Raw genomic sequence first — 20,000 nt, forward strand, 5'->3', positions numbered from 1 at the left:
TTGTTCATTTATTTGTTTGCTGGAAATTAGTACTGAAATTAGAAATAGTTTTGAAACAAATCTTTGCGCTTAACAAACAAAATAATTATTTATAGGCTAATTGATGTCTCTGGTACATGGTTTCCCTATCCACGTGAGCGAAAGTGAAAGTGAATTATGAGATGCCTTATCTCTCATTCTCACGCTGTAGATGCTCTGTTTAACTGTTTTGTTGGTAGTGAACATGTTCAGTTTTTCCACTTACACTTACTTTACGTCATGTAAATAGCAAATGTGCTTATGGCGTGACGCAACTGGCTCTTAAAGGTAATGGAAGATGAGACTCTGATTGGTTTATTCTCAAAACACACCTTTAACTCATTAAGAAAATAAACTCAACCCGTTTAGGCCATGTGCCACAGCGCAAAGCAGATTTTTCGTCCTTAAATTAGCAAAAGTGTATTCTGACATGCCCTGAATGCGTTTGTGCCCTGTGCTTTCCGCATGGACCGTCAAAATAGAGCCCGTAGTGTGAAATCAGACACAGATCTGGGGCCCCATGCACGCAGACTTGCGTTGAATTCATATTAAAATATTGCGTATGGACAAAGCTGTAAATGTGCGTACACAGTGTTTTATACATCTGAATTTTTACTGTGTACGCACATTTACAGCTTTGTCCATACGCAATATTTTAGGATGAATTCAACGCAAGTCTGCATGCATGGGGCCCCAGATCTGTGTCTGATTTCACACTACGGGCTCTATTTTGACGGTCCAAGTGCAAAGCGGAAAGCGCAGGGCGCAAACACATTCAGGGCGTGTCAGAATACACTTTTGCTAATTTAAGGACGAAAAATCTGCTTTGCGCTGTGGCACATGGCCTAAACGGGTTGAGTTTATTTTCTTAATGAGTTAAAGGTGTGTTTTGAGAATAAACCAATCAGAATCTCATCTTCCATTACCTTTAAGCGCATTTGAGCATCACATATTATTTGCACATTTATTGAATGGAAATCTTTCTGATTCACGTCTTCAGATGATGCCTTCATAGCAATGTGCGTGCGGTTGATCGCTCCGATTACATTGGGAAAACCGGCGATTGCTGCAAGTTGCGCTTTAATGTTTGGCTGGTCAACTGCATGGTATGGAAACCTTTTATACCTGCTAGAAATGCGGATGATCCCGTCCTATACAGCTGCCAAAGCACGGCTCAAAGATACTTTGTAGTGTGCAACTTAACATAATTGCCTCTAGGAGTCGCCAATGGAAATAAAACAGACACACATAAGAAACGTGCGTACACCACACATGAGGTTAGCGTAGACTAATGCACATTCTCACGTTCATTTCATTGTTAGTAAATCCAAACGTGAGCGTGAAATCTGGCGTACGCAAAGTTTTTGTGCGTACGCAGCATTGATACATAAGGCAGCTGATGTTCAGGAATGCGACCGCAGTGTGAACGGTTATGTCAGATTTCATGTGACTACATAATCTTTGCGCGACATGCGTCATCATTCTGTGCTGCAAACACCATCTACTCCTCACAGCACAGTAGAAGGGCACACAGGGCGATTACTGTACCACAGAGAGTTGGTTGTTCATGTTTAAAAAGATTTTGAAGGCAGAATTGGTGCTTGTTGTGCTGACTGCATGATTTTTAAAGTAGTCGCGTCAAGGATGTTTTTACACTGCATGACCATCTGGGCTAGCGTTCAGTCTGTGCTGTGTTTACACTGTAGGATGGATTTGAAAATCATGCAGTCTGAACTCAGCATTAACCAATCTGGTTACGATTGGACAACGGGTTAATCGCGAAGCTGAAGAGCTAAGAATGTATGTTCTTAACTGTTTGTTCTTAATTGTTTTGTTTTATTTATTTTTAAATAAAACAAGTTATTTTTACTGTCTGTTCAGACAATGTTCTAGCACCTTTTTTGCCCAAGACAAATTTCTTCTCGGGGACAAATAAAGTTTAACCTAACCTAAGCTTCGAGGATGTTGAGGATAGGGGAGCCATGCGCAAAGGAGGGGGCACTTTCATTTTAGGGGGGAACTGCTGGAGCACCCTAACCCTCCTTCCGCACGTGCCTGATGTTTATAACGAAGTAAAATGAAAAGACTCTACAAACAGAGATAAACCAACTCCACCTTCCCAGTTCAGTCTGTGACTGCTCATTAACCCATGATGAGTTCACTACACTAGTGGTCAGAAAGACACGCACCATAGTTTTCAAACATCACAAATGATCAATGTGTTCAATCACAAGTGACAAATTAGATTTCAAATGCCGAAATACACATTAGTAGTAGCAGAACAACCTTTACAGTTCATGAAATACACCACGGTTGTCTGTGAAAAGGGCAATAATCATATAAGCATAATCAGACAACAAGCTTACTTTATATAGAACACACATTGTGCGCATAATTAGCCATTGTATGCTGTCCGTAATTGTACTTTTGCGCATGCGGGTCAGTTTAGGACTGTGATCTGTTCAAACTGCAAATCTGATATTGACCACATCTATAACAGCAGATCTGAGAAAAAAAAAATCACATTTGAGCACTTAAGGCTGATTTATACTTCTGCGTCAAGCGCATGCGTATGCTACGGTGCAGCCTGTGCGTTGACGCATAGTCCTACACCATGGCCATCGGTGTCGCTGACAGGCACCTCTCAAAAAATGTAACTACACGTCGCAACGACGCATAGCGCAAGCTCTGTGATTGGGCGGATTGGTAGCGCTGACGAGTGTGGGCGGGTCAGAGAGCTGCACGAATGGTGCGAGCCTGATGGAACGATTGTTTACAAGTGTGGAGTCCCGTGAAGGAGCTCCGGATGGAAAGTTTTGTTTTGTGTTTACCTCATAGTTAAAGTTGTTGCACGTCCGCCGGTTCCTGCCTCAAAATGAGCGAGTTTGAGTCACTTGTACATCCCGGAAGTGTTCAGAAAAACACAACAACAGCGAAGAAACTCGACACAGAGGAACATCAACACCTCACTGCCAACTAGCGTTTCGGAAGTGTTAATGCCGACCAACAGAGACAGCGCGCAGAAGTATAAACGCACAGCTACGCGCGTTGCATGCGCCGTGGGTTACGCTGGTTACTTGACGCAGAAGTTTAAACCAGGCTTAAGCCTCGCGGTGTGAACGTAGCCTGAGTGTGTTTCATTAAGTATGTGTCTGTGTGTGTTGACTTACATGAATGTGTCCCATACTGCAGGCAGCGATGAGTGCCTGCTGCAGGGCCCGGCTCTTCAGACTGTGCTCCTGCTGACTCTCAGAGCTCCAGTGCAGCTCCAGCAGACACTCGATGACCTCTGAATGACCCCGCAGAGCCGCATGAACCAGCGCACACTGACCGCTCTTATCCACATGATCCACCTGACACAACACACACACACACACGCACACACACACACACACACACACACACACACACACGCACACGCACACACACACACACACACACAGTGAGAGCCTGTAAGATTCAATCGTTTCTTCTTCTAGTGTGTCCTAGTGCATGACAACTGATGCCATATCTGACTCAATCACTGACTACCTTCACATGGACGTCAGTAATCGAATGATTTGCCTTAATCTGAATGAGACAATACTATGATCAAGGTGATTACATGAGCTGCTTTCTGAATGTTACTTTTATGATCCTGTTTTACATCTTATAGTACATAGTTCGTAGCAACACGGTGGCTCAGTGGTTAACACTGTGGCCTCACAGCAAGAAGGTTGCTGGTTTGAGTTTGCATGTTTCCTCCGGATGCTCCGGTTTACCCCACAGTACAAAGACATGCGCTATAAGCGAATTGAATAAACTGAATTGCCCATAGTACTGGGTTACGACTGGAAAGGTATCCGTTGTGTAAAACATGCCATAATAGTTGGCGGTTCATTCCGCTGTGGCAACATTCTATTGTTATACATGTTGTCTATATATATATATATATATATATATATATATATATATATTAGTGCTGTCAATCGATTAAAAAAATTTATTAATCGCACCTTTTTAAAAAAATTTATCGCGATTAATCGCATTTAAAATACTGAAACTTGTAAAAAAAAATGTAAAATTAATGTAAACGCAAGACAAAAACTATTTAAATTCAAAATATAATTGTTTATTAAAATTAAAATTGCAGATATGGAAAAAGAAAAATTATAATAATAAACTATAGAATACAAACTGTTGCACTCATTGTAAAGTTTTATTGCTGTGAGTTGAGAACATTAATTATAGAGTAGAAACAATTTAGCTTAATCCTCCTTTACATTCATCCAGTTGCTAAGACTAGGAGTATCCCGCAAGTGCACAGAGACTCCCAAATTCCCGCAAATGAATGAGAATCTCTCGCAAACCGGTCGTTATATACATTGCACACCCCTCTCCAAAGCATCCCTCCTAGCTCTTCAGGTAGCCTATGTCGCGCGCAACTCACCCCCACCGTCCTTCAGGTACGTCTCGCGCACACGCTCCTACTCAGATACGTCGCTCACTCCCCCCCTGACACCCCTCAATGGGCCTGACACAGACACACACACAGACACACACACAAACACTGCAGACGTTTTGGCCCCAACGGCCTTCCATACTGGAGCGACTCCCCTCAGATTCAACACGCATGATCACGTTCATCAAATTTGCTTAAACTAAGCGTCCTAAAGTATTACTGTATTTCACTAGGATTCTGACACAACAACGCGAAGCATACGCTTTCGTTGCATTTATAATGAGAAAACATGCTAAACTTGGAGGGCTCATGCTGAAAGGCAAAGTAATGCCCTGTCTTTGACAGCTCGCGACTTCACCAGAGACTTTCTGAGTACATTTACATAAGACACCAATACTCTGATTTTAATATGATTAAGATTAAACTCTTAATAAAAGTCTACCATGTAGCCTAAGCAGTGATTTTATTACCTTAAAGGAACACCGAGTCACGAAATGCGGAGGATTTTCTTTCTGTTCGCCATGCGGTATTAACTTACAACAGAAGTCGAAAGTTAGAAATGAAACAACCGAAATTGCATGAAACTTTGGAGAGCCTGGTGATGCGACTAATTGTTTTATACTGAAACTTGCCTTCAAAAAGTGCTTCCTTGGTCTTATCCACATTTCTTGCATGTTAAACACACGTCCACCACAACAGGAAGTAAAAAAAAAACCTGCATCTGCGTTAATTGCGTTAATTTATTTTAACGTGTTAATTATTTAAAATAATCGCATGCGTTAACGCACTAATTTTGACAGCGCTAATTATATATATATATATATATATATATATATATATATATATATGTATTAAGGGCGTAACGATACGCGTATTCGTATTGAACTGTTCGGTATGAGACTTTCGGTTCGGTACGCATTGCGAACCGAGCGATTCAATTCAGATTAATATCTAAAAAGATAAAAGGGAATAAGTACAAAATATTATATTTTCAGTGCAACAAGGCTCAACATGGCATCCCAAAAGTTACCTTTACATGCGCACACATGCACGTACGCACACCTGCCTTGTTTTTTTTTACATCAGTTCTTTGTTGTTGTTTTTTTCCTCTCTTTTTCTTCCATTTGTATGTGATCCTAATTTGTGTACCTTTTGCATATTATTACAAAAAATGGCCCTTTAATTTTGTGACAAGTTCAACTGCAGTTCATTTCTCACACTATGCAGGCAAACAGATGATCCTGCATACAGATTCTCAAGCAACAGCCACCTCTGACATGTCATTCACAAACTTTTCATTGACGGTCATGTGACAGTATAGTGATATATTTAGATTTGGGTGACAAAAACTGACAGTATTTGAGTGATTTTATTGGCTGACCTTGGCTCCTCTTTTGCAGAGCAGACTGATCAGCTCCAGATGACCAGCGGCTGCAGCGTAACAAAGAGCGCTCATGCCGTTTTCTGACAGCACGTCCACATTTGCTCCAAACTCCAGCAACAGAGCCACCATCTCCTGATGCCCGAGGTGGGACTGAACGCACAGCACCGGCCCGTTATTCAGCACTTCTGTACGGTAGTTCACATTGGCTCCTCCCAGCATCAGCAGACGACTCACCTGCGCGAACACACACACATAGAAAAAAAATCAACATTAATGTAAAGGAAATAATGCATTTCTATCAATATATTTCTACATATATGCATATATAGTACAAAACTACACTACCTGACAAAAGTCTGGTCACCTTTCCATTTTTTAGGAACAGCAAATAATAACTTGACTTCTAGTTGATCATTTGGTATCAGTGGTGACTTATATAAGAGGCAAAGGCTTCTTGATTACGCTTATTTTACCACAATAAAATAGGATCATGCATTAATTTTGAATGATTTAATTAGGACAATAAGCTCTGACTTTGCTTCTCACTGAACAGAAATAATGTCCAGTATAGAATACAAAGTCCTGCTGCAGTGGAGACAGAATGAATATTGTGTCTGACTCCATCATGAGCTTGGAGGACTGCATCCATACATCTCTGACTCAAATCACTGATTAATAAAGTCATCTGGAATGGCAAAGAAACTGTTCCTGCAGGACTCCCAGAGTTCATCAAGACTCTTTGGATTAATCTTTAATGTCTCCTCCATTTTATCCCAGACATGCTCAATAATGTTTATGTCTGGTGACTGGGCAGGTCAATCCTGGAGCACCTTGACCTTCTTTGCTTTCAGGAGTTTTGATGTGGAGGCTGAAGTATGAGAAGGAGCGCTATCCTGCTGGAGAATTTGCCCTCTCCTGTGGTTTGTAATGTAATGGGCAGCACCAAACTTGACTAATTTCTGTGAGAGTCTATGCGGGTTCTAATAGGTCTTCTGCAATATTTGTGATGATTGGGATGCAGTTCAAAAGGTGATTCAGATGATTCTCCCTAATACTGTCTAAAGTGATTTTGCTATTTTACGGTTAATTCTTTTAAAGTGATTCTGTGAATCTGTGTTTTAAGCAATCAGGTTAGAACACCTACATGTATGACGCAGTTAATGACGCTATGTAAGAGTATAATTGTTATTGATTGGTGATTGTAAGCAGAGTGGCCTAGGAAGTCATTGCGAGTGTTGAAGCTGGCTTCTGCTCATGAAACTGCAAACTATCTTCAGTAAACTTCATTTATTTATTTAAATCTCCGACTCCGGCTCTTCTACATCTGACAGACTGGTCATTCTTTGGGTTAAACTGTATACCATACCTACAATATTATCAGAACAAACCATTGTTATACAATAACTTGCCTAATTACCCTAACCTGCCTAGTTAACCTAATTAACCTAGTTAAGCCGTTAAATGTCACTTTAAGCTGTATAGAAGTGTCTTGAAAAATATCTAGTCTATTATTATTTACTGTCATAATGGCAAAGATAAAATAAATCAGTTATTAGAGATGAGTTATTAAAACTATTATATTTAGAAATGTGTTAAAGAAATCTGCTCTCCGTTAAACAGAAATTGAGGAAAAAGATATACAGGAGGGCTAATAATTCAGACTTTAGCTGTATATATATATGATTGTTGGACCGGGGCTGGTTTAGATGCATATGTTTGACAGCTGCTCTCTGAAACATCAGACTTTTCCTTCAAGTGTATCTCTGAAATGCAGAGTGATTTTCAGCGCTGCTTGTAATTTCTGTGTGAAACAATACCTCGTCCTGTGCTTAAAGTTCAGCGAGAACAAAGTGCTGATTGGAAAAGCATGCTGATCACAATGCACAGCTTCATTAAGAGCTCCAGCACATTGAGTCGCAGTCATTAATCAGCCTGGATTCTGCCTTTGAGAAGCGGATGAATAACAAACGTTTAATCAGCAGCGAACGCACGGCCCCAGAGGCTGCACGGCAAACGCCTGCAAATCTAATTTGTTTTATTTACTAAAACCACACGAGGAGATTTAGACACCACCTTGAAGAAGAGAGAGAGAGATGGAGAGACCGAGAAAGCTTTTTTCTTTAATCCTTTCTTAAATTTCTCAAATTTTCTCTTTATACTGTTCTACAAAGATATTATTATTATTATTCCATTTTTTAATATATTAAATTAATTAATTTTACTTCATTCATTTATTTTCCTTCGGCTTAGTCTATTCGTGAGGGGTCGCTTATTAATTTTGTTTATTTATTTATTTACCTATTTACTAATTATTTTACAGATCTATTCTTGTTTTCTTTTTATGTATTGCATAATTGTGTGGTTCATGAAATAACAATAACATTAATTGATAATGAAATTAAAGGAAGGAAGGAAGGAAGGAAGGAAGGAAGCAAAGAAAGTAATGGAAATTGCATTTTTGTCAATATAGATTAAACTAAAATAAAATCACATAAAAATAAAATAATAATGAATGAATAAATGCAAATTACATTTTTGTAAATAAATATTGAGCAGAAATTGAATGACAATAAAATGAAATGATGATAAAAATGAATAAATAATGAAATTAATGAATGCAAATGACATTTTTATAATTATGTATTGAGCTAAAATTAAAATACATTTAAATGCAATAATGAAATTAGATAATATTGAATGAATGAATGAATGAATGAATGAATTTTAAAAATTCCATAAGTTCCGTTGAGCTTACTGGTAAAGTCGTTCTGTAAATTTTCCGGATATTTACCAGGGGCATAATGAATGAAATTAAAAAGACTGAATGGAAATAACCTTTTTTTTTTTTTTTTTTTTAAATGAAATGACAATCCAGTTAAATAATGGAATAAATGAATGAATGAATGAATCAATCAATCAATCAATGGAAATTAAAATGACTGAATAAATGAATAAAATGATTTTTTTATTATATATTGATAAATATAAAATGAAATTGATTGATATATATTGATATAAAATGAAGTAACAATAAGATTAAAGAATAATGAAGTTAATGAATGGATTTTCTTATTTTATTGAAATTTCATTTTAGCTCAATTTTTAATTTAAAAATGCAATTTCCATTAATTCATTAAGAATGAATTAACGAAAATTGCATTTTTAAATTAAAAGTTGAGCTAAAATGAAATTTCAATAAAATAAGAAAATGAATGAATAAATAAATGAATGAATGAAATTGAAATGACCGAATGAATGGATAAAAATTGCATTTTGTAATTATATATTGTTCTAAAATGAAATGACAATAAGATTAAAGAATAATGAAGTGAATGAATGAATGAATGAATGAATGAATGAATGAATGAATGAATGACTGGATGGAAATTGCGTTTTTAAATTAAATATTGAGCTAAAATGAAATTTTTATAAAATAAGAAAATGAATGAATGAATAAATAAAATTGAAATGACCGAATGAATGGATGAAAACTGCATTTTGTAATTATATATTGATCTAAAATGAAAAGACAGTAAAATAATGAGTGAATGAGTGAATGAATGAATGGAAATCACATTTTGTAATTATATAGTTGCTAAAATGAAATGACTAAATTAAATGAAATAATCAATCAATCAATCAATCAATCAATCAATCAATCAATCAATTAATGAAAATTGTATTTTTGTAATTGTATACTAAACAGACAGTAACTAAATGACAAAATTAAATGAAATAATAATGGAATGACTAAATGAATACGACATTGTTATAAATATATATGGAGCTAAAATGAAATTACAATAAAATAAAATGATAATTCAATTAAATAATAAATGAAATTAATGAATTAATAAAATGAATGAATGAAATTGAAATGACTAAATAGAAATTACATTTTTGGAATTATATATTCAGCTAAAATAAAATGACAACACAATTAAATAACGAAATGAACGAATGAATAAATGAATGAATGAATGAATGAATGAATGGAAATTTAAATGACTAAATAAATAAACGAAATTACATTTTGTAATTATATATAGAGCTAAAATGAAATGACAACACAATTAAATAATCATGAAATGAATGAATGAATAAATGAATGGAAATTGCATTTTTGCAATTATATGTTGGCTCAAAAGAAATGACAAAAATTAAAAGAAAATAATGAATGAATGGCTGAAAATGGCAGTTTTGTAATTAAAAATTGAGCTAAAATGACATGAAAAAATCAAACACAAGTATGAATTTATTAAAATGACATGTTTGTAATTATGTATTTAGCTGAAACGAAATGACAATAAAATTAAATGATAATAAAATGAAATAATAATGAAATGAATGAATGAATGGAATTAAATGGAATTAGGATTTTGTATTTATATATTGCAATAGTAGTTTCCCAGGAAGTGACGATTATTATTCTCTTGAACAAACAGGACTACGGATCTTTACTGTGATATCCTAATTATGCCCATCAAGTACATTTGCAACCTTGGATGGAAACAGAGCTAGTGAGTCACAATGACAGCAGCTATTACATGAAGATGACCGCTACATACAGTTTAACAGCTTTAAAAAACACACACAATGGAGAAAATGATTGGGAAAAACATCCATACCAAAGACTGCAGGAGGAAACAGCGAGTGCTAACCTTGACGTTGGGTGTGTAGAGGTTTCTCAGGGAGGCTAAAGCAGCAGAAAGACCATCAGTACTGCAGCTGATCCACAAGGCCTGCAGAACACTAGACGACACGCCGATCTTCTTACTCAAACCCTTGAAAAGAGATAGATAAGCACACTGCGTCAAACACACACAGAGAGATAAACATTTATGTCTTTAAAGGTCCCGTGAAGTCCTTTGAAATGTTTATTTTTTTTAATCGATGTTTGACATAATCTCAACTGAAACATGAAGAGAGGGTGGGGCATATATTAGCTCCTCCCCTTTAAAAAAGCCAATAGCATTTTGTTTTTTTTATCACAGCTCTGCCAGTGGGGGTGACTGAACTCAATCTCATCAAATGAAAAGCAAATGAGAAGCGTCTTGAAGTGGGCGTTGTATGTCAGATACTAGAGAGATTTTGATTGGCCAGAAGATTTGTTGAGAAACTCGAGTATGACGAGATGTTAAAACAATTATTAATGAATTTAGGCATAAATGACAAAGCTTTGGATGTCTATATCAGGTTTATATCTTCTAAATGCAAATTCTGTCACTGTTTTAGAGCACACTAGCTTATTAATATCTTTAAGACTGATCTAAAAAAAACTTTATATTTATGTTTAACATTACTTTACAAAACAAGACATACAAGATGTTTGCATTTTAAAAGTGATATGTGTTTCGTGTCCGTCATATAAGTCTAATACCGATAAGAGAGAGGAGTGATATGAAGTTCAGACAGGCTGATAGAAAGAATGACAAAATTAAATGACGATGAGAAATTCAGAGACAAACACGACAGACAGACAGACAGACAGACAGAAACAACAATACAGACTGATAAAAAAGACAAACAGAGGGAAAGACAAAAAGACAGTCAGACATGTGGACAACTTAAAGACAGACAGATAAACCGATACATAGAACGACAGACAAAAAAAAAACAGAAAATCAAAAAGAATGACAGATAGACAGAATGAAAGACAGACTAATACGAAAAAACAGACCAAAAAGAAAGACAGACAAAGAGACATGCATACAGAATGAGAGACAGACAGGCAAATTGAATGACAGACATACGGACAGATAGAATGACAGACAGAATGAAAGACAGACAAATACAGAGCAGACCAAAATAGAAAGACAGACAGACAGACAGACAGACAGACAGACAGACAGACAGACAGACAGACAGACAGAAAAATAGAATGACAGACAGAGAGACAGATAGACAGACATACAAATAGAACGACAGACATACATACATACATACAAACATACATACATAATGAGACAGAAAGAATGACAGACAGACAGATAAACAAATAGAATAACAGACAGCCACACATTATGACAGCCAGAACAACAAACAGACATACAGAATGACAGACAAACAGACAGAATGACAGATGATCAGACAGACAGACAGACAAATAGAATGACAGACAAACATAATAACAGACAGACATAATAACAGAAAGACATAACAGACAGACAGAATGACAAAAACAGACAGACAGACAAATAGAATGACAAAGAGACATACATAATGACAGACAGACAAAAGGAAACAATGACAGGCAGAACGACAGAGAAATAGAATGACAGACAGACATGCAGAATGGCAGACAGACAAACAGACAATTAGAACGACAGACAGACAGACAGAAATACATAATGACAGACAGAAAGAATGACAGACAGACAAATAGAATGACAGACAGATGGACAGACAGACAAATAGATTGACAGAAACTCAGATAAACAAGTAGAATAGCAGAGACATATTGACAGACAGAAAGAAAGAATGACAGGCAGAACGACATAGAAATAGAACGACAGACATACATAATAACAGACAGACAGATAGACATACAGACAGTATGACAGAAACAGACAGACAGACAGACAGACAAATAGATTGACAAACAGACATACATAATGACATACAGAAAGACAGATAGACAGAATCACAGGCAAAAGGAAACAATGACAGACAGAAAGACAGACAAATGGACAGACGAACAGACATACAAATAGAATGACAGACAGCCACACATAATGACAGATAGAAAGAAAGACAGACAGACAGAACGACAGACAGACATACAGAATGACAGACAAACAGACAGAATGGCAGATGATCAGACAAACAAACAGACAAGACAGACAGACAGAATGACAGACAGATTTACAGAATGACAGACAAACAGACGGAATGGCAGATGATCAGACAGACAGACAGACAGACAGAATGACTGACTGACAGAATGACCGACAGAGAGAATGAAAGACATAATGATAGCCAGACAGACAGAGATTGAATGACAGACATTTAGAATGAAAGACAGACAGAATGGCAGACAGACGACAAATAGAAAGGAAGACAAATAGAATGGCAGACGGACAGACAGAATGACAGACATACAGAATGACAGCCAGACAGATAGATCGAATGACAGACAGACATTCAGAGTGAAAGACAGACAGACACCTTGAAGATGTGTGCTTTCAGGATGTGATGTCCCAACTCCATCGTCTGCTGTCTGTTTAACTTTCCCTCCTGCCTCGACAACATGAAGGCCATCAGTGCGTGTCCACTCCTGCACACATACACACACGCAGACGCACGTAAATACATGTCCCACAGCACTCCTCATCTGCCTTAAAACACACTAAAATAGAGCTGAAGATCTGTGCCCGAACACGACTTCACCCGACGGGCTTAATTTCTATCATTTTAGACGGGGTCCAGTCGGGCCAGGCTTGCGCAGTGAATGTGATGCATTTCGATTAGCGTGGGAAAGGAATCAAATCATTAGTTACAACATTAAAACCCATCCCTGCAAAGGTGAAACAAATGATGACGGAGAAGTCAAAGAGAGCGAATTTTGACTGCGGTCAGGCCAGCCGCCAGTCCAAAAAGAATGGCCATTCTACCCTTTCTCGTTTTTGGGACCCTTTCGAAAGGGTGCCGAAAAAGTGGTACGGTTTGGTACGCTTATTGACAGTGGAAACGGCCATAAAAGCGTACAAAACCGAACAGTACCGTACCACTCAGTGGAAACGGGCCATGTGAGAATCAGCTTTCCTCCTATTTGGTGCATGACAAAACTGAAAATTCTGTGCGACTGCCACAAGGGGGCGTATTCCAACCGTCGTGTCAGAATGTCATGTGCAGTCGAAAGTCGGCTTCAGTTTCTTTGCAAGTGAAATTAATGAATCGGATAAGGGAGACATCCAAAATATGTACTGTTGGTGTGCCTTTAGGAACAAGGTCGGGAAACACTGCCCTATAGGACTCTAGAGTTGTGTCATATAAAATCGGATTTTCAGACACTGTGAGAATCAGCTTTTCTCCTATTTGGTGCATGACAAAACTGAAAATTCTGTGTGATGGCAACAAGGGGGCGTATTCCAACAGTTGTGTCCGAACGTCATGTGCAGTGGAAAGGCGGCTTCAGTTTCTTTGCAAGTTTCTGTTTACAGGCGCTCAGTGGCTTTATCAAACCAGTCTGAAGTGCTGCTTCTCACATTTTTATAAGCAAATACGCACTTGGTGTGAATGAACCCTTCCTGTGAGAACAGCAGTACCGAACACAAGAGCCTTTTCAAGTCGCTTTCTGCCTTTCTAAATATGCCACATTTGAATGCAAAACCAACTCAAATTAATTTGAGGTCAAATCTCCTAATCTGCGAGATCAAATGAGCTCCTCTTGAGGTAAATCATGGCCTGCGAGCTCTGTATAAAGCGGCATTTGATGCAAGGCAGTGAAAGCGCTCTGTGTTTGCTCCGTCTGGATCGGCGCCCCTGTTAAACACAGGAGAAGGCAGGAATAGACGGCTTTAGTGTTCCCCGGCTCTCGCTGGTGTTAATTAACCCAGCTTCATTAAAAGGCCACGCATGAATGCCGCCGCTTTGATCAGCTCTACATCTCCTCTCCATTAAACTGCTTTCTTTTCTCCCTCTTTCAACAGGGAACTTTTCTACAAGTCCCTCAGTTTCAGAGCCAGTATTTCTAGTCTGGACCTGGAGAGAGTTCAGCCGATCAATGGGACACCGATGGGCCAATCAGAGATTCAACAGACCACAAAAGGCGGACAGGAAGCAGACAGAATCCCAATTATAGCCAAACTGCTAAAACTGCAGTCTAGAGCTGCGTCCCAAATCGCACACTTATGCACTATTCTACGCCATTTTGTAGTATAAACAGTGTAAGTAGTGTGTTCACACTGAAAACTCTAAAAATAATAAGTGCACTTTAATTACCCGGATGATGCAATCAATCAGCCGCTAAAATGAAGTGTGTAATGATGAACACTTCACGCACTCAACGACCGCAGGTTTGCTAACGTAGCGGAAGGGGCGGAGCTATCGGACGCACATATTGAATAACTTTATTCTGGATGGTGAACGCAAAATTCTCCTACGAGAGTGATTATAGCGCCTCCCGATGGTGAATGCGGTTACATTCACGGCAGATATTATTTGGTAGTTCAGTCGTTAATTTCACTGATTTGGCGACCGTCAAACGTCATCAAGGAAACGGAATGAATTTCCGCTTAGTAAAAAAACATTAGTGTGCCATTTGGGACGCCACTACATACATACACTATCCTGTTGAGTGTGTAAGTGCATAAGTACATAGTGCATGAGTGCATAGTGTTTAGTGTGCCATTTGGGACGCAGCTTAGGGCCGCACAATATATCGTTTCAGCATCCATATCGCAATTTGTGCACCAGTAATAGTCAATGTTGCGTCCGCATTATGGTTGATCAAACATCATTCAAGACACATTGGATTTGTGTAGTCACTGCTGTGTTTAAAGTGAAACTAAGCTCATTTTAAAGGTTCAGGACACCCTGGAGAACCTTTTTTTTTTATTAACAGATTTGTGTGTGTTGAGCATCAGTTAAGGGAATGTTAGCAGCTGTCAGCTTTAATTGTGGGGAAAACTGGATAATTTTGAGCTTTTGTCAGCTAATTTCAGCTTCCGGGTTTAAAATGATTTTTGGGGCGGGATCAAAATTGGCGACGAAGCGCAGTACTGCAAGTGCAATGATGACACGTCAGTTTCTCATTATTATTCATAGCGGAGTTTCTTATCCTATGAGAAGAGCCGGCTGCTTAATTATTCATGAGACCTGCCAGACCTGCCAGAGTCAAGCCCGAGCTGTGAGACATGGACCCACGGCACAAAGCATTTAGCCGTTTATGAAGGCTCATATGCGTTTGTTTCCATGATCCACGCGGTTTGTTGCATGTTTTTCCCCGCGATCTTGTCAGGGCCGATCATACAGCAAAGCTGTGTGTGCTGCAAGCATTTTTGTCGGGAGAGCAGCACGAGAATTAGAGAATGGCGGACGCTGTCTTTTATCAGGAGTTCGTTCACATTCAGACACATCACTGTGCTGCTGTGTTCGCCTAAATCCTCCAGATTACCAGCAGGGCTAATGGTTAAAATAGACAGGTCAGGAGACCTGCTGCACTGAGTCTGCTGGATACGGGGATTGAGGGAGAAGTCCTTATTTATGGTGTTTATATGAACACACTTATCTTTATAATGATATAAATTGTGGTTATGTGTATGTGAAATTGCGAATAACAAATGTAGCAGGGCATTAAATCACTGTTAATTTCTTTGCATTTTATCTTTGTAAACTATAAACTCATGCGTCTCCTCACGGTTTGTGTCTCATTTTGTAAGCTAACTGACAACAAAGTTGTTCGCTCACCTTCTCCCCTGCTGGCTACGCCCACTCCTGCCCGATGCTTGCAGAGCTCCATGCCCATTAATCATGCATCTTTTGAAAAAATTCTGAAGTAGACTTTAACCGAAAGTGGGGGGTGTCATGACCAATAAAAGTTTATTTTTTTACCATTTTTTAAAATTCATTCAACCAAATTAATGGATCTGGCAGGAGCTCGTTTAGGTAGTTTTGTGAGGATAAAAGCCTTTGAATATTTTTCCAGACACATTTAGCTGCTAGAAGTTAGTCAGATCACATTTATATGTTCTTCTTAATGCCAACTGTGTAAATAATCATCGATGAGATGCTTATGATAAGCCGTTGTTTGTTTACCTTCCAAGCTTTGCGTGTGCCTGTGAAACAGCCTGTGAGCGCCTGCACACGCACATATTATGAACATCTCGACATGTGAAAGTGATCCTGCGAAAGTTGTTCACAATATTGATCATTCACAGAGTTTGTAATTTAGTCAAATGTTTACAAACACAAGCGCAGCCGTTTAGAGCTCATTTCTGGTTAATGATGTCAGAATTTACCGGTATTTTGGAATGGATGTGTGAATGAAAAATTCCGTAACGTCCTCGCCTGTGTGAACAGCGCTTTTTTGAATATACCGGTAAAGTCGTTCCGGAAATTTTCCAGATATTTACCGGTATCACCGTGTGAAAAGGGCTAGTGATACTGGTAAATATCCGGAAAATTTCCGGAACTACTTTACCGGTATATTCAAAAAAGCGCTGTTCACACAGGCGAGGACGTTACGGAATTTTTCCGGAAAAGAGCATTCACACATCCATCGCAAAATGCCGGTAAATTCTGACATCATTCACCACAAATGAGCTCTAAACGGCTGCGCTTGTGTTTGTAAACATTTGACTACATTACAAACTCTTTGGATGGATCAGTATGAAAACATATAGAGGAACGCTTTCGCATGTTGAGATGTTCATGATATGTCAAAAGCTTGAAGGTAAACAAACAACGGATTATCATAAATATTTTATCGATAATTATTTACACAGTTGGCATTAAGAAGGAACATAGAAACATCTGACTAACATCTAGCAGCTAAAAGTGTCTGGAAAAATATTCAAAGGCTTTTATTCTCACAAACTGTGCGCACGTGAATGCGCCTGACTGTTCTGATTGGCTAAAGCAGACATTTCTCGTCAGCACGTTCTAGATGTGCATGCGCTCTTTCCGGCAATCTTCCTTCTGCATTCACACATCGCAGCATTCCGACAAATTACCGGTAATGTTACAACTTCTCTTTCGGAAAATAGCCAGAACGAATTTACCGGTATTTTCAAAAAGGGCCTGTTCACACATACAACCTTTCCGGAAAGGTCTGTATGTGTGAAAGGGGCTATTGTTGCAAGTTTAATGACGTACAAAACTGAATGACTCAATAAAACTGATCTGCCTGTTTACATGATAGTCACATTTATATCTGATTTATTTCCACATTTGAAGAGGGTCTGAAACCGATCTCTAAATATCTGTGTTACGTGGGTCTGTGTTATTTAATCTATTTATTGCTGGTTTGTGCTTCGAGTTCTAGGAGGATTGTTTCACCCGGCTTATCCAGGATTGGATGATGCCCGTGACGTCACTGGGGATTCCCACTGTATAAGGCTGACAGCAATGGCGTCTCTGTCTCTTTCTCTATCTTGCAGTCTCTCGCCCTCCCTCAGCTCGGTGGTGGCTTGCGCTCAGGCGGTCTGGCTGATGGTGCTCCGCAAGCCAGGCGATCATCTAGATGCCGCTCAATTAAGTGTTTTGTTCATGTCAATCTTTTGATTCTTAGTTCGTAATGTGTTAACTAGTTTGTTTACTTTGATACTTTGTTTTGTAGCAGGTAGGGGTTTATTTTTCATAGTCACGTTTTGTTATTTATTTAGTTTAGCGAAGGTAAGCAGTGGCCCGGAAGACTCACCTATTTTTTATTCCTTTTCACGGGAGTTAGGTAAGATCTGTCCATTTAAAACAGTTTAGTCAGAGACCTGTTTACCTTAGCTGCCCTACCTGTCTACTTGATTTTTGTTAATGTTTTGTCTTTTGAAAACTTATGATTTACGGAAAATTAAACGTATTGACGGAACGTCAATTTCACAATTCAAACGTCTGTGTCTTCCATATGTTCGGCTCAAACCTTGATTGTTGTTGTTATTCGAGCCAGTTTTGAGTTTGGGCCGTAACAATCTGAATGCATGCGTTTTTTTTTTTTTTTTTTTCGTGTTAACACGGTCATAAAACAGATTCGATCTGTGTCACATATGAGCAAATAATCAGAATTGGGTCGCATTTACCTGGCAGTGTAAACGGACCCTTGGAGATGCTAATAAGCTAATCTAATTCAATTATTTATGCTAAGCTAAGCTAAACGTGCTCCTTCCAGACCCAGAGATCAGCTAAATGGATTCAAACATGGTAACACAACTGTAGCTGGAAGATGAGCCCATTTCCCTTTATTAATCTGGGGTCGCCACAGCGGAATTAACCACCACTTTATCAAGCATATGTTTTGACGCAGCGGATGCCCTTCCAGGTGCAACCAATCACTGGGAAATATCCATACAATCTCATACACACTCAAACACTACTGACAATTTAGCCCACCAATTCACCTATACCGCATGTCTTTGGACTTGTGGGGAAAACCGGAGCACCCGGAGGAAACCCACGCCAACACAGAAACGCCACCTGATCCAGTGGGGCCTCAAACCAGCGACCTTCTAGCTGTGAGGCAATTGGGCTACCCACCGCGCCACCGTGTCGGCTGTCATTATTATTAGTTTATAATAATAAAAAAAGTGTTTTAAAATGATGGCTAAAGTTACAAAACACAACATTTTACTTAAAACATTTACAAAAAATATTGAACTTCATGAATAATTATAACTCATTTCAACTTTTAAGTCTTAAAACTGTTTTAAAGTGATTTAACTCTCAGATAAGGCTACATCTGGTAAGATTCGCCCAGTAACATCTGACTGTTATCAAAGCTGTGCTGGTTATATATTTCGACGTAATTAAATAAGAGGAAACGGGATGTTGCAGAGGCATTTTAAATCAGCCCTGGCTTTCATCATCATCAAGGAGATCAAGATATTTCATTAGCGGCTGTGAAGACAGATCTGGCGTCTCACACACACACACAGCAGAATAATCAGCCTGTGTTCAATCTCACACACTCCTGTTCCTGTTTTAATGAAGCCAGTAAATTCAGCTGTGTGTCCGCAGATCAACACAGATGAAAGACAGCAACATTCGCAGCTAAATATCAAATATGTGAATGAAGTCAGAGTGTTTTGCTTTGGCATTAAAGGCGCTTCGGTGTGCTTCTTCCACTGTGATGAATGGAGCTAGAAACTCTGAATTCACTGCAGGACTCCAGAGTGTTAACAGAGCTGTCAAAGTAAAGACGTACATTAAGTGTGTGTATTGTGTATTTATTTTATAAACCGCGTTTACTGTGTAGGGCCATACACCCAAAGCGCTTCAGTTATGAGCGCATATCTATCTATCTATCTATCTATCTATCTATCTATCTATCTATCTATCTATCTGTCTGTCTGTCTGTCTGTCTGTCTGTCTGTCCGTCCGTCCATCCGTCCGTCCGTCCGTCCGTCTATCTCTCTGTCTGTCTGTCTGTCTGTCTGTCTGTGTGTGTGTGTGTGTGTGTGTGTATATATATATATAGTTGAAGCCATTATTGAAGAATTATTAGCC

The 20,000-nt window shown here is 38.6% G+C and overlaps 1 protein-coding gene, 1 long non-coding RNA gene and 1 pseudogene across 11 annotated transcripts in view; all 3 read right to left on the reverse strand.

Annotated features, from left to right (window-relative positions):
• LOC147835440 (uncharacterized) overlaps positions 1 to 20,000 on the reverse strand; it is a 456,431-nt gene that overhangs the window by 171,699 nt on the left and 264,732 nt on the right. The gene's annotated exons all lie outside the window — the stretch shown is intronic.
• The window catches only part of tanc1b (tetratricopeptide repeat, ankyrin repeat and coiled-coil containing 1b), a 326,871-nt gene that overhangs the window by 34,819 nt on the left and 272,052 nt on the right, over positions 1 to 20,000 (reverse strand). For all 10 annotated transcript variants that reach the window (XR_015499911.1, XR_015499912.1, XR_015499913.1 and 7 more), the window contains 4 exons: positions 13,011 to 13,119; positions 10,505 to 10,627; positions 5,841 to 6,077; positions 3,189 to 3,371 (listed from right to left, as the gene is read on the reverse strand). Coding sequence is in view for 7 of the 10 variants with exons in the window: in XM_087268444.1 (XP_087124570.1) it covers positions 3,189 to 3,371; positions 5,841 to 6,077; positions 10,505 to 10,627; positions 13,011 to 13,119 (652 nt within the window). In the remaining 3 variants the exon portion in view is untranslated. The remainder of the gene's footprint in view (positions 1 to 3,188; positions 3,372 to 5,840; positions 6,078 to 10,504; positions 10,628 to 13,010; positions 13,120 to 20,000) is intronic.
• On the reverse strand, positions 11,102 to 12,688 carry LOC147842457 (uncharacterized; annotated as a pseudogene).

This window comes from Danio rerio, chromosome 9 (genome assembly GCF_052040795.2).
Source record: "Danio rerio strain M-AB ecotype USA chromosome 9, GRCz13ab, whole genome shotgun sequence".
In the NCBI taxonomy this organism is placed as follows: Eukaryota; Metazoa; Chordata; class Actinopteri; order Cypriniformes; family Danionidae; genus Danio; species Danio rerio.